The following is a 21,949-nucleotide window of genomic DNA, read 5'->3' as shown; positions in this document are numbered from 1 at the left end:
GTGCCTTGGCTGGGTGGCTTTGGCTCAGGGTCCCTCATGAGGTCAAAGTGAAGACGTCAGCCAGGCTGCAGCCATGAGAGCTGATGACAGGCTGGATCTGCTTCCAAGATGGCGTGCTCACTGTTTCCTCACAGGTTGTTGACGGGAGGCCTCGACAAAGGGGCCTCTCAGGTAAGCTGCTTGAGTGTCCTCATGACACAAAAGTTGTTGTCCCCCAGAGCAAGAGATTCAGAAACAGGGCACAAAGGAAGCCGAAGAGTTTCTTATGATCTAGTCGCTTCTACCATATTCCTTTATCTAGAAGGTCATTAAGTCAGGCGCACACTCAGGGGAGGGAGATAATCCCCGCCTTTTAGAGGGAGGGATGTGAAAATCCTGTGGACAGTGTTTGAGACCACCACAGAGTTGGAGGGCCGACTGTGGAGCCTGGCTCGCTCAGTTAGGTCGTGTCAGTGTCCTTGAGCCTGGTGGAAGCAGTGGTGGCTGCAGTCCTGGGTATTGGAATCATGGGTTGGATGGTTGGGCTTGGTGCTGAATCAACTGTGGTTAGGCTAGTGGAATTGTAGTGGCAGCAGGTTGGAGGTATAATAGAGGTGTGATCAGGGAACAGGGTGCTTAAAGACACAAAACTTTAGGTTATGGGGGAGATGGGAGGGAGGTTTGGGGGGGATGGCGGAGTTTGGGGCAAGGTTTTTTGTATTGGTTGTTTGGTTCTATTTGCAGCTGAGTCGGTGGCACCGGAGTATGGGATCATGGAGTCATTGATTGCTGGAGTCATGGCAGTGGTTAGGAGGGTGGACACTGGCTGGTACACTCCCTAGTCGGGGCAGAATCCATCATGAAGACAGAGGTTGAAATGACTGGGGTTGGGTTGAGTAAGACTCTTGAAGGAAGGGGCTGGGGATGTAGCTCAGAGGTGGAGCGTTTACCTAGTGTGTCCACAGTTTAGGTTTGTAGAGGGGTTTGAGATGGGTGGCTGGTGGGGCAGCAGGAACTGAGCTCAAGGGAACCTTTGGGGTGTATGATTGGAGCTGGTCATGAAGGGCTGGGCTCACCATGACTTAGAGGCAGGACCAGAGCGAGCTGGGCTGGTGCTGGGGCTGTGGTTGAGGTTGTAGTTATAACTGAGAATCCATGGTGGGTCTGGGATGGATGGAAACTCTTCTCCTCTGGCATCCTGATCCTCACTTCCGCCACCCCTGCCCTACCCTGCCCAAGGGCGCAGTGGAAACCACACACCCAGCTCACATATCTTTATTGGCCAGATGTAGGGCTACCAAACAAGCCACCCTGTCCTGCGCCAGCCCAGCTGGAGGGAGACCAGCTCCCTACTGGAAGGGGTTATGAGTCGTGGATGTCGTGGTTTCCTTGGAGTCTACAGACATGGAGATAAATCCATGTCTGTGTCCCGAGTCCTCCTCCCCTAACCCTCTGAACCGGCGCTTAAGACGCTGCCCCGCCTGGAACAAGGAGGCCACGTCCAACAGAGCATCCTCGATGTGCTGCCCCAGCCGGTGGGAGTCCTGGAGGAAACACACAGAGGGGAAGCTGGGAGCGGGCCGTGGGGCTGGGCAACAAGAGGGGTCAGACTCCTGGCTCCGAAAGCGGGGCTGGGGCCTGGAACCCTGGGTCTGAGGGAGGAGGGTGGAGGACGTGTTCCAGTCGGTCTCACCGTTTTTGTGCTTGATTTTTTGCTAGATATGTGGAAGGTGATCATGTCATCCCCCATGAAGATGTAAGAAACACCGTACCCATGGTCGTCCGCCTGGAGTGGGAGAAGGTGAAGGAACAAAATAACCCCCTCCCCGCCGGCAGGAGGGCCGCCCAGCTCCTCTTCCCTCAGAACCCAGGTGCCCAGCTCCGCTCACAGGGCCAAATCCGCCACCCGAGGAAACGTAATCGGGGTAGTTGTGGACGTCAAACAGGTGCATCTGCTGCACAGGGATCTGGCTGGTGGACAGTTGCCACTGCTCCGAGTGAACCTGAGAACACAAGACGATCACGAGTTCAGCAAAGGCAGACCTGCCCTTGGCTCCTCTGGCTCAGTTCCACTCCCAGCATCCCTGGCATTTTGGGCCTCCTCGACCACTGATTGGCTGAGCGGGGTCCTGCCCGGCATCCTTCCCAGCTCCTCCCTCCGCGCCCCGCCCTCCCCCTCTCTCCCCGGATCTCTCCGACCACCTCCCCTGCAGATTTTCTTTTTCAACATCACCCTCGTTGCCCTGAAACTACTCCCTTTCCCCGCGGTTCCCCAGTCCCCTCTAACCCTTTCCCTGCACCCCGACCTGGGCCAGGAAGGGTGACTGCATGTGGAGGAATCGGGACACGATGTAGAGCGCAAAGAGGTGGCGGTCGACTCCCTGCCCGCACATCGCTGCCTTCAGCAGAGCCTGGTGCTTCTCCACCGCCACGCGGAACAGGGCGAGGCACTGCGGGTCCTGGGGGCCCCCGGAGAGGTAACAGGTCATGGAAAGACAAGACGTGGACTTATTGCTGGGCCTGGGGCATGCCTGGCATCTAGCCAGCTTGCGACATCCCTGCAAGGCAGAGATATTCACACCACTCTACAGAGGGGAAACAGGCTGAGCAGTGGGAAGTCACTTGCCCAGGGTCACACAGCAAGCAAGGCAGAACCAGGTGGGCTCCCAGGTCTGTCTGATTCCAGAGCCCAAACTCCTTCCACTGAACCACATAGGAAAGGGAGAGCAGGAACAGAAGTGCCTGAGGGTAGGTTCTGAGCAGAAGTTATAAGGACTTGGTGCATGGAGGTCACAAGGTCACACAGAGGCTAAATAAGCCAAGAGCCACATAGTGGAAACAAGCCTCCCTCTCCCGTGCTCCCCCATTACTCTGTGTGACCGCCATGAAAGCAGAGCATGCTATGCTGGGCTATCTCTGTCTCTGTCTGGTTCATTCTTTGTCCCTGGAGTCCCATCACAGAGCCTGGCCATAAATGTTTGCAAACATATGAAGGAAGCCTCCAAGGAGGCCACACCCACTGTCTTCTCCTTGTCCTCCATGGCTCTCACAAAGTTGCAGGCCTCCCTCGTGCAAGACCGTACTGTCTCTGTCCGGCCTTCCAGGTACAAGCGTGTCATGGCTGACTCGTAAGTCAGGCAGAATTGACCCCTGTCCTGGGGGACAAGGAAGAGAGGAGCCCATTAGCAAGCCTCAGGAAGTCATCATAGACCTGACCCACCTTGTCCAGACCTCCAGACTCCTGCCCACAGTGTGTGGAGAAATCTAGATGGCGGATCCACAATGGCAACAACCAAGAGAAGTTAAGGGAGGAGGCTGAAGAGGCAGGTGCTGGGAACCCAAGGAAGCTGAGGTCCTGAGGTGCTGGGATGGGAGATTGTGACTGACCCGGAAGTGGGCCAGCTGCAGGGCCATCTGGATGAAGCTGTCTGAAGAGAGGTGGCAGCGTTTGATGAAGCTCTTGCCAAAGTGGGAGAAGGGGAAGACATGGCAGTCGATGTTGCTAGACAACGTCCTGGCTCCTCTCAGGGCGAGGGAGATGGACGGATGAATCTGCTAGGGGGGAGGGAGAAGGAATGGTTGGTCTTACAGATGGGGCTAGCCGGAGCCAGGAATGGGGCTGGAAGAGAAGGTGGGGATGGAGTCAGGGACGGGTGGAGTATGGAGGGGAGAGATGGAGCGGAAGGAAGGAGAAGTCACAGACTGGGATGGAGATGGCACAGAATGTGAAACGGGGTATGAGATGTGGCCAGAGCTGGAAACGGAGATGCAGACGGAGTGTGTGCCTGAGGAACTGGGCTGGGAATGGTGACCAAGCACAGGGCGGGTGTGGAAACTGAACCAAAGTTGAGGATGGGGCTGTGTTTGAGGATGGGCTGAGTTTAGGAATGGCCCCTACATTGGGAATGAGAGGGGCTGGTGTTGGAAGAAGCTGGGCTTGGAGATGGGACAGGACTGGGGTAGGCCCAGTTGTGTCTGAGAGGCTTGAGCAAGGGGCTGGCAGGCTGGGCTCTGAGGCCGTGGACACATTTGATTTGTACATGGGGCTATGGACTATGGTTGGGACTAGGGTTGATTCTGAGGTCAAGGGTAAGGATGGGGGGTGCTTTAGAATCAAGGCTAGGATTTGGGGGCTTGAAGGAGGCCTGATTTCACCTGTTCTGGAAGGTCCCATTGCAGCCGCTGGGGCTGGGGCAGCGTGGGGTCAGGATGCCCCTTGCAGTGGCCATCTGCTGAGTAGCCCAGCTGAAAGCATTCTGTGGCCAGAGTGAACTGTGGACAAATGGAGGCTGTGAGAGCCCCTCCTTCCTGTGGACTGGGGTCATCTGACCAGGCCGCTTCTCATCCGGGAAGGGCATTCCCTAAGGACCACAGACCTCTGAGGCTCACAGCGGGCTCCCCGGTTCATGTTCACTGAGAACAAGGCTAATGCTCAGCTGGTGCTTACCGACCCTGGACAAGCTGGCAAACAGAGTCACCACCAGCAGCCCACCTTCCCAGGACCCCAACACCACCATCCTGGGACTGGAGAGAAGAAGCTGCAGGGGATCTACCTGCATTTATTCTGACCAAGTGCCACCCACACCTTGCTAGTGTCAAATATTTTAAATCAGCCCTAACCAGGCACCTGCCATCGAGGTTCACATTTCAATGACCTCTCACAACCCCCTAGGAAGACAGGATTAACGTCCCCATTTTGACATTCAACACATGGCAGTGAACATCTCGCTTGTTTTTATTTTATTTTGTGATACTGGGGATTGAACCCAGGGGTGCGCTACCACTGAGCCATATCCCCAGCCCCTAGTTGCTGGGGATGGCCTGGAATTTGTGATCTTCCTGCCTTAGCCTCCCTAGTCACTGGGATTTCAGTCATGTGCCACCCCAGAAAGAACACCACACTTGTGATGTAAGAGTTTGTGTTCATCTTTTCCTTACCTGTGTTACCTCTGTACTATTTATTTATTTTTTGTGGTATTGAGGATCAAACTCAGGGTGCATGTTAGCAAGTGCTCTGCCACTGAGCTACATCTTCAGCCCAGCCCCTCTTCTCTTCTTTTAATTTTAAGGCAGGATCTCATTGAATTTCTCAGGCTGACCTCTAACTTGTGATCCTCGTGCCTCAGCCTCCTGAGTAGCTGGAATTACAGGTGAGTGAGTGCCAGCCACCATGTCCAGCTCACATCTCCACCTTTCCAGTCAATATGCAGAGATGACAAGCTGTTATGAAGTGGTCTGAAAGGTCAAAGGTGAAACTGAGTTGAGTTTCACTTAAAGATATAATTAGGCTGGGTGCCCTGGTGCACACTATAATCTCAGCTACTCAGAAGACTGAGGCAGGAGGATGACAAGTTTGAGGACAGCTTCAGCAACTTAGAGACCCTCGAGTAGCTCAGTGGTAGAGTACCCCTAAGTTCAATCCCCAGCATCACACACACACACACACACACACACACACACACACAACCCGTTCACTTGAAGAAGGGGATGTGAAGCTCAGAGGAGGGGAGTAGCTTGCCCAAGGTTACATGGCAAACCAGAGCTGCAAGATAGTACTGCCTCAGTGTGTGTTGGTGGAAAGCCTTACCCTATGGTGTCAGAGCACTCTGGATGCATGTTCTGACTCTGCAACTCTTTGCTGTGTGACTCAGAGAAAATCACTTTTCCCTTCTCTGATCCCCACTACCCATTCATCAAAGGAAGGCATCACCCCAGGCCTCCTCTCTGCCTATCCTTCCCCAGCCTACCTCCCACATGTGTCCTGTGATGGGGCAGTCAGCCCACGAGTGCTCCAGGCTTAGGCCCAGCTTCCCATTGGAGAAGACAATCAGGGTGAAGGATTTGTCAAACCAGCTGTGGAAGAGAGTTCAGGAGGAGGGCTCGCAGTGCATTGTAGGCCTCGAAGGGGGGTTTCAGGGTAAGGAACCGGGGGTCAGCTGGAATCTTGGCATGGTGACCTCTAGGAGTGCTGTAGCAGGTGACTCTGCAGGGTCTCACAGACGTGTCTAAGATTTAGGGCATTTGGGGAATTTTAGGTAACTGACTGAGAAAGGTTGGGGGTGCCCAGGAGTCAAGAGGACTTTCCTGGGCCGTGGGCATGGAGAGGTTTTCTGAGGCTCTCCCTGTCTGTGTGTTGGGGGAGGGGGCAGGCATCTCAGATCTAGGGAACCTGGGTTTGGGATGCCTGCATGAAGATGTGAGGGTGGGTTCAGTGGTCTGAATCTGAGGTTTGGGGTTTGATGGCCCTCAGATCTGGGATCTCTGGGTCTTGGGAATGCTCAGATGCTGAGTCTGGGTTATGAGTCTAGGGTCCCAGATCTAGAGGTTTTCTAGGTCCAGCTCAGGGATTTGTGGGTTTTAGGTCTGGAGCCCCTAGGTCCTGGTCTGATCTGGGGTACCAGGTTGAGGGGTTCTCTCTGGATCAAATTTCTCCCAGTCCCACAGCACTGGATCTGGGGTCCTCAGCCCTGGATCTCTTGCCCAGGCTTGGGGTTCAGGGTCTTGTTGTCTGGTGGAGAAGGGTCCTAGGTCTATATAGCGGGGTCTGGGGTTCAGGTCTGGGTGGGCTCCAAGCCCGGGGCTAACTTACCGGTCGTGGCCTCTGCCAGCCAACAGGGCATGGGCATAGGCATCCAGAGACGCTGCAGGGTCCTCCCTGGTGAGCCCAGCTGGTTCGGCATCCAGAGACACGAAGAAAGCGGCCCCCTCCACCGCCTCCAGGGCGTGGGCGGCCCGCGTCTTCAAGGACTTCCGAACCTGGGCCCACATACCCCTGTCCGGCGGGACGAGCCTGAGCCCACCTGGCCCTTCGCCCTGCCCAGCCTCCACCCGGACCCCACCTGTCCTTCCACCATGCCAGGAGCTGACCCGGCCTCTGGAAGCCCCTGCCTTCTGCCCCTCACCTGGGAGCGGCAGTCAGGGCCGCCAGGTGCTCCTCGTGGGGACAGGCAGGTGAGGGGTCATCTAGGATTCGCTGAAACTGCTGCTCTAGGGCCCTCGGGGACAGCAGGTCATTTTGGGAATGGGTGTCCACGCGGAAGAATCGACCCCGGTGGAAGACCGCCACGTGTCGGCTGTCCTGGAGGTGGCGGATGTAGTCTAGGGGTGGTGTTGGCAGGAGCATGGAGGCGGAAGCCAGGTGCAGGAGGAGAATAACGACCATTTATTCAGCACTCCCCGCGTGCCTTGGGCAGTTCTTAATACCCTTTTAATCTTCACCACCGTAGTCCCACTCATCCCACTTTAGAGACGAGGGAACAGGCTCAGAAAGAGTAATAACTTCCCCAAGGCCACACAGGAAGGATGGAAGTAGAGCCCAAACCTAAGCAGCTGGTTCCCAGGACGTGGGCGGGGAGGCGGGGGTCTCACCTTTTTGGACCCCTGGCACCCGTGTGGTGTTGAATATCTTCTCATACTGGGCAGAGCACAAGGGGCGCATTCCCATCAGCAAATTCTGCAGGAGGCCGTGTGCTCATGAGCTGCCTTCTGGGACCAGCCTCTGTCCCCAGCCCGCAGGGGCTGTCTTACCGGGGGAATCTCCTGGCGGTTCAGCCGGTGTCGGTACAGGAGGAGGGCATGAACTGCATTCCCTGCGCGAGCTGCCTGCAGCGGCGTGGGTGTGACATACAGGAAGTCCTGGGGACCAGAGGAGGGGACGGCGTTTTGAGGCCAGGTTGTCCCAGACCGGGGCTCCGAATCCGAAACAGGGTAAAATGGTTATTGGGGACGGCAGCCCCAGATTCACGTCAGGGGCCACAAATGCCACATTTTACCCAGGCACCAACCCTAGACCTGGGGTACTCCAGACCTTCCTCCCCTCTTACCATCATGTAATAGTTGCTGTTCACCATCAGTGAGTTTCGGGAGCGCAGGTACACAAATTCTTCCCACCAATCACTGACCTGGGAGTGGGGTGGAGAGATACACAAGCTGGAACCTTGAAGGGGAGGGACAGTGGGTTCAGGGAGCCTACTAAATTTCCTGTGTCACCCTCCTATGGGAAGGTGTAGTTCAATAGCAATAACCAGAAGTCCATGGATGCAGGATCAGTTAACTAATCAATGTACACACTCAGGCTGTGGAACACTACACAAATGTGAAAAGAACAAGATGCATTGGTATTATATTTTTATTTGTTATCTATATTTATTGAAACTACATGAGTATCAAGACATATTTTTGAATGAAAAAAGCTAGGAGCACAAGGTATGTGGAATGATTGATTTTTTTTTTTTTTTTTTTTTTTTTTTTTTCTGTGCTGGGGATTGAACCCAGGGGTGCTTTACCACTGGGTTATATCCCCAGCCCTTTTTAAACATTAAAAAAAATTTTTTTGACACAGGGTTTTGGTAAGTTGCCTGGATTGGCCTTGAATTTATGATCCTCCTGCCTTAGCCCCCTGAGTCACTGAGCTTACAGGTGTCTGTCACTGTACCTGGTTCTGTGTTTTTTTTTTTGTTTGTTTGTTTTGTTTTTTGCGGTGCTGGGGATCGAACCCAGGGCCTTGTGCTTGCAAGGCAAGCACTCTACCAACTGAGCTATCTTCCCAGCCCCTTGTACCTGGTTCTGATTTGAAATTTTAAAAAATATTATTTTGCATCATTCACAGATGAATGAACAAGCAAAATGTGGTTGATGGGTATAGTAAAGTGTTATTTAACCATAAAAAGGAAATAAATTGTTTTGTGGTGCTGGGCATGAAGCCAGGGATTTGCACTAGCTAATCATGAGTGATATTCAAGCTACAGCCCAGAAACCATAAAGAGTGAAGTTCTGACTCAGGCTACCACCCAGGTGAATCCTGAAGAGTCAGTATCAGGTTGAAGTGAAATGAATCGGGTTCAAAGGACAACTATTGTATAATTCCATTTATATGAAAAATCTAGAGTAGGCAAATCCAGAGAGACAGAGTAGAAGAGAACTTACCAGAGGGTGGACAGAGCTTGTTTAGGATGATGAGAAATTTCTAGAAATAGATACTGATAACACGACAATAGATAGATGGCAACACAACATTGTTAATGTATTGATGCTGCTGACATGTAGACTTAAAAAGGTGAAAATGGAAAGCTTTATGCCATGTATATTTTTTTATAATAAAATTATGTATATTCATATATGGACACATTTTTGGGGGGTACAGAATATGCTTATCAACATGTAAGACCTTAGCGAAAGTGTTCCTCACAGGCAATGGTGGGAGGGACCAGAATTAGAGGGAGGTGGCTGAGAGTACTTCATGTTCAAGATGTTTTCCTTTTCTTCATTATAGAATTTATCACGTATATGTGTTTACTTGCATCTTAAACTCTATGGGATATTACATTTCCTTACCCTTAGACCTGGGGATATGCTAGACCTTCTAGAAAAATCCAGAAGCTTCTGGCAAATTCCAGAAATCTCTATAATGTGCAGTTACAGAAGCATCTGCATACATCAAACTTCCACAAACTGTGCATCTTACTTAAGATCTATGCATTTTACTCTGTACATTTTAACATAACAAAAAATTATTCTTAAAGAAAAAAATTTCAGCACCAAGTGTTGCTGAAAGGTGTCTATAACTCAGAAGAAAATCCCTGAGATAATAGTGGAGCATGATTTTAACCTCAGGAACCAAACAGTGTGGGAAGAAGGAAGAGGTAGCGACCCATCAGACTGGTTAGAAAATCCCCAACGAGAGGGGGAAATTAGGCCAGTTTTATTAAAAGCTGCTTTATCGCCCTGTGTCAATGACTTTAGTGACATCATGAGTTCTTCCATGAAATGCCACGTCGCCAAGGCTCTAGACAATGTGGCCACACCACCGTCCAGAAGCAACGCAGCAGAGTGGGATCCTGCACAGGAAGCTTCTCAGGTGCCTCGGCCAATTTGCTGCTTTTATTTTTCCTCCTTAAAATCTACTCGGGGATGATTTTTGCTACAAACCCAAATCTCAATGAGCTCTTTTGACATATAGCTGATTCTTTATTCCCAGTATGTTCTACAATCCCGGCCAACATTGAGTGAATGTGGCACTTTTGCTCCTGGGGAAACACAGGGATGGGGCCCTGTAAGCTTCCCGTCACATTTGTGTCAGCTGATGAATATCACCTGGGTTTACGAGTGCTTCTGTTTAAACCGTCTCATTAGTTGTATCCTGTCTGTGCACCAGCACCAAACTCACAGCCGACAGCACTGTGACTCATGCCCGAAGGAAGCTCATCTAACACATGCATCCTCTCCAAAAGGCAAGTCGAGGCTGTTCCAGAGCAGCAGCCCTTCAGTACCACACTGGGGACATTTTAAATAGCAAAAACATCAAGAAAAGCACAAACATGCACTAAGATACTTGTTCACAGCAGGGACGCTGAAACCAGAAGGCAGAGGGTCATCTTGTTCAACCAAAGCTGGGAACTTTGGGCCCCTCAAATTTTTGTCCCTCTTTTGTGTCTCCAATTGACTATGAAAGAGCCACATGTACTGATTTGGGGGTCTCAAATAGATCTTAGTGAGTGGGTGAATCTGCAAATATAGGATCCATGGATAAGGGATAAGAAATCACTGTGGCACATGCCTGTGATCCCAGCTACCCAGGAGGCCCAGGGAGGAGACTGAAAGTTTGAGGCCAGCCTCGGCAATGTACTGAGACCCTGCCTCAAAATAAAAGATACAAGGGGCTGGGGGTGTAGCTCAGTGGAGAGCACCCCTGAGTTCAGTCCCCAGTACAGGAAAGGGTCACTGTCAGACTTTAGCTGGCCTCGTTTTGGTTGTTGTTGGCTGTGCCTTAGATAATGGTGTAGTTAAAGCTGGCAGTGCCATGGAGGGGCAGTCAGTGTGTCTATGTGTTTGTCTATGTCTGTGTCCATGTGTGCACATGAGAATCGGGTTTAAGGGCTGGGATTGTGGCTCAGTGGTGGAGCACTTGCCTTACATGTGTGAGGCACTGGGTTTGATTTTAGCACCCACATATAAATCAATAAAATAAAGGTCCATCAACAACTAAAACATTTTTTTAAATGCAAAAATACAAAAAAAAAAAAGATCATGAAGGAAAATACAAGACCAGATATTGGCATCAACATGGACATGAAGACCAATGGTATAGAAGACAGAGACAGATCCATATACTTAGAGTCATCTGATACTTGACAAAGGTGCCAAAAATATGTGTTGGAGAAAAGACAGTCTTTTAAACAAATGGTGGTGGGAAAACTGGATATCCATATATAGAAGAATGAAATTATATCCCTATTTCTCACTCTACACAAAAGCCAAATCAAAAGGGTTCAGTGGGCTGGGGAGATAGCTCAGTTGATAGAGTGCTTGCCTTGCAAGCACAAGGCCCTGGGTTCCATCCCCAGCACCACAAAAAAAAAAAAAAAAAAAAAAAAAAAAAAAAAAAAAAAAAGGTTCAGAGACTTAGGAATTAGACCAGAGGAAACCTTGCAACTGCCAGGAGAAAAACCCAGGTTGCCTCTCTGTCACACAGGTGCAGGCACCCACTTCCACAAGACCCCAGAAGCTCAAGAAGTAAAACCAAGAATCAGTAACTGGGATGCCATCATATTAAAAAAACTTCTGCACAGCAAAGGCAACGATTGGGAGAGTGAAGAGGGAGTCCACGGAATCGGAGAAAATCTTTGCCAGCTGCTCCTCTGACAGGGGATTAATATCCAGAATACCTAAAGAACTCAAAAAGCTTAATGCCCCCAAACAAATAACCCAATCAATGAATGGGTAGAAGCATGAAACAAATTTCACAAAAGAAGAAACACAAGTGGCAAAAAAAAAATAAATGGAAAAATGTTCAATGTCTCTGGCCATCAGGGAAAGGCAGATCAAAACTACACTTAGAGTCCAGTCAGAAGTACACACCTTGGAAAGTTGAGGCAGATGTGTGGGTTCAAGGCCAGTCGCAACAGTTTAGTGAGGCCCTAAGCAACTTAGCAAGACCCTGTCTCAAAATAAAATAAATAAATAAATACAAAGGTGGGGCTGGGGCTGGGGTTGTGGCTCAGTGGTAGACCGCGTGTCTACCTTGTAGACACTTGAGGCACTGGGTTCAATCCTCAGCACCACATAAAAATAAATGAAATAAAGGTCCATCGACAATTAAAAACTATTTTAAAAAAACTAAGGCTGGGGATGTGGCTCAGTGGTTAAGCATCCCTGGGTTCAATCCCTGGTTTCAAAAAACAAAAACAAAAACAAAAAAACCACAAACAATAAATAAGTGCCGGCAAGGACGTGGGGGAAAAGGTACACTTGTGCGTTGTTGGTGGGACTGAACATGAGTGCAACCACTCTGGAAAGTAGTGTGGAAACTCCTCAAAAACCTAGGAATGAGGGGCTGGGGAGGTAGCTCAGTTGGTAGAGTGCTTGCCTCACAAGCATAAGGACCTGGGTTCAATCCCCAGCACTGCAAAAAACAAACAAACAAAAAAAAAAAAAACCTAGGAATGAAACCACCATATGACCCAGCTTTTCCACTTCTTGGTATTTATCCAAAAGATCTAAAATCAGCATACTGTATCAATCCAGGCACATCAATGTTTACAGCAGCACAATTCACAATAGCCAAATTATAGAATCAACCCAGATTCCCACAGATAACTGGATCAATAAAATGTGGTATATATATACACAATGGAGTTTTACTCAGCCTTAAAGAAGGATGAAGTAATGGCATTTGCTGTCAAACAGAAATGGAGAACACCATGCCAATAGAATAAGCCAGACTCAGAGAATCAAGGGCGGAGTGTTTTCTCCCACATGTGGAAGATGGAGCTGAGTCAGGGAAAGAAGGTGGTGGTGGAGGGGATCAGACATCATAAAGCCACAGGGGAGATCAGTGGAGCAGGAGAAGAAGAGGGAGGGAAGAGGAGACAGGGGAAGAAACATGGGATGAATTTGACAAAATCATGTTGTAGACATATACACCAAAAGGAATTTCACCTTTATGTATACGTAGAGAGTACCAATCAAAAATAAATAAATGAAGGAGTGAAAGGAAGATCAGTAGAGTAGAGGAGCAAGAATGAGGGGGGAGGGAGAAAAAGGGGGAGTGGGGATTGCAATCAAATTTCTTGCATGTATGAATTTGTCAAAATGAAACCAAATACTGTGTATAATTATACTGCTCTAATAAAAAAAATCAAGGTCAGTAGCTGGGTGCAGTGGCGCAAACCTGTAATCCCAGTGATTTGGGAGGCTGAGGAAGGAGGATGGTGCATTCAAAGACAACCTCAGCAACTTAGCGAGGTGCTAAGCAACTCAGTGAGACGCTGTCTCTAAAGAAAATACAAAAAGGGCTGGGGATGTGGCTCAGTAGTCAGGTGCCCCTGAATTCAATCTCCAGTACAAAAAACAAAAAAATTAAAAATAAAAAAAAATAAAACCAGAAACCTAAGGCCTGTCTCTAGCACTGCAAGAAAAAGAAAAGAAAACAAGTCCTGCTCTCCTACCTCTGTAGACACTCCTCAGTGCCCTTCATCAAGTTCATCTGTTGGACCCTTCCATATTGATCTTGCCCAAACCTCTTCCCTTCTCCCTCTCACTCCTGCCTTGGAGACTCTTCTCCAAACCCACTGTTTCAATTACCTTCTACAAACAAGGAGCCCATTTGCTGTCTCAGTTTAGGCTCCTCTCCAGCCTCCTGGCTTTCCCACACACCAGAGCTGATCCTGCTCCTCTCATGCTCCAAATCCTTCCCTGGCTCCCGAGTACCTCCCAAAAAAGTTCAAAAAAAAGTTCCTCATCCTGGAGTTTGGCTTCTCCCCAGTAATCCACCATCGTCTCTCCGACTCCTACCCTTCCTGCCCTTTATTCTAGTCAGAATAAAGCTCTTCTTGTTTCCAGCCCATGGATACAATGTTCTACTTTCTTACCTGTAAACATGTCCTTCCTCTATGCCCTTGTTACCAGCCTGACAGGTTCCAATATTCTCCAACCATCAAGGCTCAGCCCTAATACTTCATCTCACCCAGTAGTCGTCTCCTTCAGTGACTCCTGAACTATTCACACCATCCCATCTGTCTCTTCATCGTCATCTCATCATATGCTGCCTGATTTCTACTTGTGGCTTCCCACAGAAGGTAAGACTGGCAAGTCCTGCTTTGGGTGAAACTCTGAGTCACTCTGTGCCTCAGTTTCCCAAGGAGCTCGACTGACTGCAGACGGGGACCTAGTTCTGGAACTCAGGACAGAAGCCCGCCTGGGGAAGCTCTACGTAAGCAGGAAGTGTTGGGCGGGTCTTGGAATTCAGGTTCCAATACTGGAAAGTTGGGGACAGAGCTCAGAATGCAGGGAGATCTGGGGTGGAGGTCAGACCACTGGAGCTTGGAGCCAGGGCTCGGACCTCTGAGAGTGGTCCAGGGAGGCCTCTGATTCCCGGCGCACGGGGCGTGGCTACCGGGTGGGGCGGGACTAACGAGGGCGCACCTGGAGCGGCCTCCGATCGCCGCAGGGTCTGGGGTATGAGCGGGTCGTGGGGGCGGGATGTAGGGCTCCCTGGGAGAGGGGTGGGCGAGGAAATTTTGCCTTCCAACTGGGGCCTCCGGGCTGGACTCACGTAATTGGACGCCCACCAGGACTTGAGCCACAGGTACCACTGCAGCAGCGACGCCTGCAGCTTCAGGAACTCCTGGGCCAGCACCGCCGTCCAGTCGAAGTCCTCGTCGGAGAGGACGGGTCGGACAGACTCCAGGTACTGACCGAGGAGAGCGGAGAGTCACGTCCCCGGCTGCCCTCGCTCCCCGCCCCATACCGGGTACCGGACGCACCTTGCGCACAGTGTCCTGCACCGAGGGCACCGGCTGGCGCGGCAGCGAACGCTGATAACTGAAGAGCACCGGGTGGCGGCCAGAGAAGATGCGAACCAGGGCCTGGGGGAACGAAGTGGGGGTTACAAGGTCATTAGACCGAATGAGGGCGGGGACCAGGAGGTGGTGGCGGGCAAATCAGAGTGAATGGGACACAGACGTAGAGAGGTGGACAGATACCCGGAGAAAGGGAAATGAGAGAGAGGCGAGAAGAGAGAAGGGACGAGGAAAGAAAGAGACGGACACTAAGGAGGGGACAGAGGTCTGCAGAGAGGGACAGAGAATTGCGCCCTGAGCGTGCCCGATATGTGGGTCCCCTCACACACCAGCCAGGTCTTGGTGGGTGAGGACATGGCTTCGTGGGATTCAAAAAGCCAGCCGTGGTAGGACAGAAGCAGCCTCAGGGCCACGTGAAGTGTGAAGATCAGGGCTCCCCACAGGCACGAGGCAAACAGCGCAGCCGCCAGGACACCCCGGAGCCTGTGGTGCTGTCCACACCTGGAGGGAGAGAGCAATGCTGGCCTGGGTCTCTTGGCTTCAGACCCCCCTCCCCTCAGTCCCTCCTGCCCTCCCAGGGCTTCTAACTGCTGGAGGGGTGTCCTGTACAATTGAAATCAGGCAGAGAAGTTCTAATTTTTCTCATCTGATGTGGGTGGGGAGCCTCTTGTGTCCCATGCCCCCCTTTATTTCTTCTCCTCCTCCTCCTGCTCCCTCCCCACCCCTTCTCGCTAAGTTACCCTGTCCCTCTCCTTCTCCCTCTTCTTTTTGGAATTGGGTTTGAATCTAGGGGTGCTTTACCACTGAGCTATATCCCCAGACCTTTTTATTTTGAAACAGGGTCTTGCTAAGTTGCTGAGGCTTACTGCAAACTTTGAATCCTCCTGCCTCAGTCTCCTGAGTCGCTGGTATTACAGGCATGTGCCAGTGACTGGTGGCACCAAGCTTCTAAAATCATTTTTCACAGAAATTGGCAAATGCTTAATAAGCCAGAACCATTATTTCTGTTGAGGGGTGATTTCTCCCTCTCATACAGGAAATTATACCTCAAGATTGGCAGCAGCTGTGAACCCTGGGACCTGGTTGGAAACGCACATTCCTGGGCCCACCCAGACCTGCTGAGATAGACTCTTTCAGGAGAGGCCCCCACTAGGTGTTTTAATAACCCCTCCAGGTGATTCCAATACAGCTCAAGTTTAGGAGGTGCTGCTACGCTAAATCAACATGTTTGTGAAGTTGTAATCACACATGTGAGAAAATCTTATTTGGAGGATTAGGGTCAAATCACTTCCCCTCTGAAGACTGCATAAATCTAACCTTTTTAGAAATTTCTACATCTAGGTGGGTGCTGTGGCACATGTTGTAATCTCAGCTACGCGGGAGGCTGAGAGAAGAATAGCAAGTTTGAGACCAACCTGGGCAACTTAGTGAGACTGTCTCAAAATAAAAGAATAAAAAGGGCTGGGGATGTAGCTCAGGGGTAGAGCACCCCTGGGTTCAATCGAAAGAAGAAAAAAAGAAAAGATAAATGAAAACAAATTCTACATTTGATCCTTGATCGGCCCTTAGGCGCCACCTGCACAAAACCTGAATCTTCTTCCTCATGAAGATTGATCCAAGTACTAGGATCAGAACCGAGTACCACTTCACCTGTACCTGGTTTTCAAACCCTTTCTAAAGATGATGACAACTGTAACAATGCAACAATAACTCTCATCTAGTAGCCTTCTGGCACTACTGTATACACCGCATACATGATTTTGATTAAGTCGTCCAAGAACCTTAAGAATTATTTGTGATCAGGCTGGGGTTGTGGCTCAGTGGTAGAGCACTTGCCTAGCACGTGTGAGGCACTGGGTTCGAGCCTCAGCAGCACCACAAGAAAGTAAATAAATAAAGGTATTATGTACATCTGCAACTCAAAATATTTTAAAAGAATTGTTATCTTGGGTCTGGGGAGATAGCTCAGCTGGTAGAGTGTTTGCCTTGCAAGCACAAGGCCCTGAGTTCGATCCCCAGTACCGCCAAAAAAAAAGAATTGTTATCTCCATTTTACAGATGAAGACCTTGACAACTGAGAACAGTGAAGTCTCTCTCTCTCTCTCTTTTTTTTTTTTTTTTTTTTGGTACTGGGGATTGTACCCGTGGATGTTGTGCCACTGAGCCACATCCCCAGTCCTTTTTATTTTGAGTCAGGGTCTCACTAAGTTGCTTAGGGACTCACTAAATTGCTGAGGCTGGCCTCAAACTTGCAATGCTCCTGCTTCAGCTTCCCAAGTCACTGGGATTACAGGTGAGCATGAAGTCTCTTGACTAAGACTACATAACCAGAGACTGACAGAGCTCATAATTCTATTAATACATGTAACCATATCTGGACATTTTCTAGTTTATCACCAGCCCTTTAAACAAGAAGCAGCCGGATCAGAAAATATGCAGAGAAGACACCTCCTTTTCCTGATGCTGTACCTTTAGGACTCTGACCCAAAGGAAGTTTCAGAGGTGACTTTTCTTTGGCAGGCACACCACAGTGACAGAAGAACTTACTGGTGGAAGGAGAAAGACGGGCGGGGGGGTTACTGGGATGAAGTGGGGGAACCTCACCAGTCTGGCAGCAATTCTTTAATCTTCTCCATCAATCCTAGAGAAGGATCCAGCTGGAGGAACCAGGCAAGCTGGATGGCACTGAAGAGGAAGAGCCAGCTGAGGGGGGTAGCAGGGAACACACCAATGAGAAAGTCATTCTGCAGGGAGGAAAGGGTGTTCATTCCATCATCTGTCCACTCCTCTGAGCACCGTCATTCTCAAATTTTTTTTGTTTGAAAATGTTTTATTCCCTGCATAGTTTGGGGGCTATACCATTCTCAGATATTTGTCAAGCCCCCAGCATGTGCTGAGCCCTGGGGTGGGTGCTCAGGATCCAGTGGGGAAACAGAGACCTGGGTCCTGCCGTTGGGAGGTCAATCCAGGACAAAGTGAGCACTTGTGGCAGTAGGACAAGAAACAGGCACTCTGTGGGGGCAGGTTACTTGGACTGAGGGAGTCAGGAAGGGCTCCCTGGAGGAGGATCCCCTAAGGCAGGACCTCAAAGGTGAATCGTCAAAAAGGTAAACTGATCCCCTGCGCAGAGGCAGGTCTGGAGCTTAATATACCTTCTAGAATTTCTAGAACTACCTGGTCATGGGGTAAATGAGGAATGAGTGACAGCTCTGGCTGACTGACTAGACTCTCAGACAGCACGGTCAGGATCACTAACCTTTAGTGAGCACTTACTGCCTTCCAGGAGTCGCTTACAAGGATTAACTATTATTTATTTGTTTATTTTTTGAGGTGCAGGGAATGGAACTCAGGGCCTTGTGCATGCTCCTAGGCAAGTACCCCACCACTGAGCCACATCCCCAGCCCCAGGATTAACTCTTTAAATCCTCTGCACAATCCTGTGAAATTATGTATTGTCCAGTCCTCTGAATTTATGATTTTTCACATTTGTGGTTTCCACCAACCACAGATCAAAAGTATTAGGAAAAAAACTGCATCTTTACTGAATACATAGAGACTCTTTTTTTCTTGTCTTTATTCCTGAAACAATACAGTGTAACAACTATTTTCACAGTATCACACTGTATGAGGTATTAAAAGTAATCTAGAGAGCCAGGCATGGTGGCCTACTCCCATAAACCCGGGATTCAGGAGGCTGAGAGAGGAAGATTGCCAGCCTGGGCTGCTTAGAACCTGTCGCAAAATAAAAAGGGGTGGAGATGTGGCTCATTGGTAGAGCACCACTGGGTTCAATCCCCAGCATCTCACACACACACACACACACACACACACACACACACACACACACACAAATGGAACTGAAATGGTTGCTTCAGTTAGCCAAGTCCTCTGCTAAACACAGTGTTTACAACAATCCCTGGAGGCAGGGACTGTCACAGTCCCATTTTATGAATGAAGGAAGTGAGGCTCAGTGATGATTTGTGGAACTGTAACTCCAGTGAGCTGAGGGCACAGGCCATTCATTCAGGAGTGGCAGCTCCGCAGTACTTTGTGGGGTCCTACAGTGAAAGAGGAAAGATGCGAGAGTTCCAAGTAACCATCAGGGGACAGAGGCAGCTATGTGACAGCAAGGAGAGCAGAGCAATCATTATTACCAACTCGAGGGTGTTGGGGAGGCCACTGGGCAGAGGGGACACTGACTCTGAAAAAGGATTCAGGACTTGACTCAAGTACAGGATAACAGCCTAAGTGGTCTACAGTGCGACACCAGCTGTGCAGTAGTATACCAAACATCCCAGCTACTGGAGACCCTTCTGGGCTGCCCCCATACCCCCTACCCTGCTTCTCAGCCTGGAAGCAAAGGGACTGTGAACACAGATGTCACTAGACTGCCAGAAATGGGGACCCGGGTTCTGGGCAGATACTGGGCACCAAGCAACAGTCAATCTATAAGATAGAAATCCAAACAGGGGTTGCCTTGCAGGCAGGGCTGGAATTTCTTTCTTTCTTTTTTTTTTTTTTTGGGGGGGGGGTGCTGGGGATCGAACTCAGGGCCTTGTGCTTACAAGGCAAGCACTCTACTGACTGAGCTATCTCTCCAGCCCCCGCAGGGCTGGGAATGTGACTGCAAAGGGGCTCAGAGGAACATTCTAGAATGGTGGGCAGAGTTGCTGGGCGTTAACAAAATGCAAGGAATGCACACTTTATGTGTATCTTTCTGTACATAATTATATGCTATTGTCTCTTGATATTTTTTGGACCCCTGAAGATGCCAAAATCTCCAGGTGCTCAAGTCTGTTATATAAAATGCCTGGTATTTGCATATACCCTTCATACATCCTTCTGTATACTTCACAGCATCTCTAGATGACTTGTAATTCCTTATACAATGGAAATGCTATGTAAATAGTCATTGTAGTCTATTCTCCGGGCAATAATGACAAGAAAAAAGTCTGTACATGTTTAGCAGAGGTGCAGTTTTTTCCTAATAATTTCACATCCATGGATGTGGGATATGAGAGATGACTCATGTGTCTATGTGTATACATATGTATGTGTGCATGTGTATGTATCTAACCACAGGAAGAACATGGCCATGGTTGCTGAGTTGGCCAGAGGCCCAGGGGTCCCAGAAGGGTTGTGGAGACTCTCTGGGGACTTGGGGTAGTGGCCGTTCTCCAACTGGAACAGATTCATCTCCACTTAACAACCAGTACAGCCACAGAGGTAGGGTCCTGCCTGCCCAAACATCCCAGCTTTGGCAGATCCTTCTGGGCTGCCCTGTGAATGAACTTCACACCCCCTACCTGGCATCTCCACCTGGGAGCAGAGGGACTCTGAACACAGAGGGTACTAACTTCTAGAACCAGCAACTCAGGTTCTGGGAAGACACTGGGCACCAGTAGAGGCAGGGAGTCGGAATTATTTCCGGCACTGGGGCAGCAGAGTGGGGGGTGAAGGAGTGTAGGCCCAGACACTTAGAGGTTCATGCTAGAGAGGGCTAGTGGGGCTTTAGGATTGGGGAAGTGGAACTCGGGCCCACCGGGCAAGAACTGGGGGGAAGGACGGACCTTCAGGATTGAGGTGTGTGCCAGCCAAGATCTTGATGGGATTCTGGAATGAGGAGCACCTTGTCTGGAGGCTGGAGAGGACAGGGAAAGGTGGTAGGTGTGCCAGGAGAGGGAGATTGAGACTGGGGTGTGGCTCAGCAGTGGGGCACTTGCCTAGCATGTGTAAGGCTCCGGGTTCCATGCCCAGAACCACAAAAATAAAAACAAAGAGAGAAGTTGTGGAAATTGGAGGGGATTCTGTGGGGAAGGGTGAGGTGGTGGTGGGGTCCAGGAAGTGAGGACAGGTGAACAAGGGTCCTCAGTAGGTAAGGCTGGGAATGCCACAGGGAGACAAGCCGTGGAGAAATGGCTGAAAGGATGCTGGAAGTGGACATCCGGAATCCCAGAAGGGGTACAGGATCCCAGAAGGGGGTCTCAGACATCTGGGAAAAAAGGAATTGGATTCCCAGAAGGAAGCCAGTCAGCAGCCCTCCTCACCCAGAATCTCAAGAAATGCCTTTTCCAAGAGCGCAGGCCAGAGAGGTAGATCTCCTGCAACACAGGGCCACTGAACTCCACTTCACCCCTGTCCGAAGTCAGTGAGGGCAGGAAGTTCACAGCTTGGCGGGCCTCAGCCATGTCACACCGGACCTGGGGGAGGGCAGAGTCATTCTCTGGGTCCTCAATCCCCCCTCCCTCAGACCCAGGGTCCAAACCCAAATCTCTTTTTCCCCAGGACCTAACAGAGTACAGGTCCCTCAGCTCCTTCCTCCAGCAACCCAGGGGCCTAGACTCTGCTCACCTTTTCCTAAGCACCTGAGGGGTCTTGAGGGCCCTGGTCCGAGACCCAAAGGTGTTGGGGGAGGGACGTCAATCAAAAACCTCTGTGAACGCATAGAGACGAAGGAAGGATGGCTCACATTAACACCTTTAGTTGCTCTGCGGAGAACGCGGTGCTAGGGCAGTGTGCCCCGCCCACAATAAGCACTCCGAGATTGGGGGTGGGAGAGGGAAACTGGTCCAGGATGAGTTGGGTTCCGAAGAAAAACAGTTTTAGGCCCATATGAAACGAACACCTGCCGAACGTTGACAATGACCCCCCCCCCCCATTTTCGCTTCCCACTCCAAGGGGGAGGGCAGGGTGTCTATAAATTCATCGGCTCTCGGGAGACCCAGTGTCCCCTCCCCCTCCAGGGACTGGAGTGGTAAGAGGAAGGAAGAACCCTACTGCGCATGCCTGGCAACCAGGGATGCTGAGGCAGTGAGCGGAGGCGAGCATCGAGGACAAGTGATGGAGAGGCCCGCACGCCCAACCCAGGACACTGGCCTCCAGCCCCTGGAAGAGCTCGGCCCCTTCGGTCCGGTACTTACGCTTTGTCAGGGGTCTTCGATCAGATCCTGGGGACCAAGCTCGAGAACATCCCCTGCCCCCCCTCGCCCCGATTTTGCGCTCAGAGCTCAAGTCTTCCGCTGGCATATGTCCAGTGCCCGTGCGTCAAGTCCACGACTTGGTCGACCGTTCTCCGGAATCCTGCCCAACCCCAGGATCACCCGACACCCAGAAACCACGATTTCGGTCTCGCGTGTGCCTAGCGGGGTATTCAGGTCCCAGATTTTATCCCG

The 21,949-nt window shown here is 50.5% G+C and overlaps 1 protein-coding gene across 7 annotated transcripts; it reads right to left on the bottom strand.

The window, feature by feature from the left end:
- Positions 1-53: 53 nt before the first annotated feature.
- Positions 54-21,921, bottom strand: Cpt1c (carnitine palmitoyltransferase 1C). 7 transcript variants are annotated; one of them, XM_047530098.1, is made up of 20 exons: positions 21,698-21,921; positions 21,129-21,210; positions 20,825-20,977; positions 17,382-17,521; positions 15,107-15,278; positions 14,742-14,843; positions 14,531-14,668; positions 7,803-7,880; positions 7,507-7,614; positions 7,348-7,432; positions 6,882-7,077; positions 6,569-6,751; positions 5,727-5,832; positions 4,135-4,251; positions 3,367-3,534; positions 3,000-3,134; positions 2,286-2,438; positions 1,869-1,982; positions 1,673-1,765; positions 57-1,523 (listed from the first exon to the last, which is right to left on the bottom strand). In XM_047530098.1, the coding sequence occupies exons 3-20, from the start codon at positions 20,963-20,965 to the stop codon at positions 1,329-1,331; spliced, it is 2,424 nt and encodes an 807-aa protein (XP_047386054.1). In that variant the 5' UTR covers positions 20,966-20,977; positions 21,129-21,210; positions 21,698-21,921; the 3' UTR covers positions 57-1,328. The 7 variants fall into 7 exon arrangements, with proteins under 7 accessions (XP_047386051.1, XP_047386057.1, XP_047386052.1 ...); XM_047530099.1 differs by having other exon boundaries at positions 59-1,523; positions 3,367-3,531; XM_047530095.1 differs by having other exon boundaries at positions 54-1,765.
- Between the last annotated feature and the right edge of the window lie 28 nt (positions 21,922-21,949).

This window comes from Sciurus carolinensis, chromosome 16 (genome assembly GCF_902686445.1).
Source record: "Sciurus carolinensis chromosome 16, mSciCar1.2, whole genome shotgun sequence".
Taxonomy (NCBI): Eukaryota; Metazoa; Chordata; class Mammalia; order Rodentia; family Sciuridae; genus Sciurus; species Sciurus carolinensis.
The sequence above is the reverse complement of the archived record's forward strand: the minus strand, read 5'-3'. Positions and strand labels throughout refer to the sequence as shown.

Bases quoted from the DNA above. Each gene is read 5' to 3' on its own strand.
- Cpt1c (XM_047530095.1), bottom strand. From the start codon at position 20,965: ATGGCTGAGGCCCGCCAAGCTGTGAACTTCCTGCCCTCACTGACTTCG. The intron at 2,439-2,999 runs GTGGGTGTGGCC...GGGGGCCCCCAG, and splicing joins TGGAGGACAAGGAGAAGACA to GACCCGCAGTGCCTCGCCCT. The intron at 1,983-2,285 runs GTCGGGGTGCAG...TTGTGTTCTCAG, and splicing joins AGTCACCCTTCCTGGCCCAG to GTTCACTCGGAGCAGTGGCA.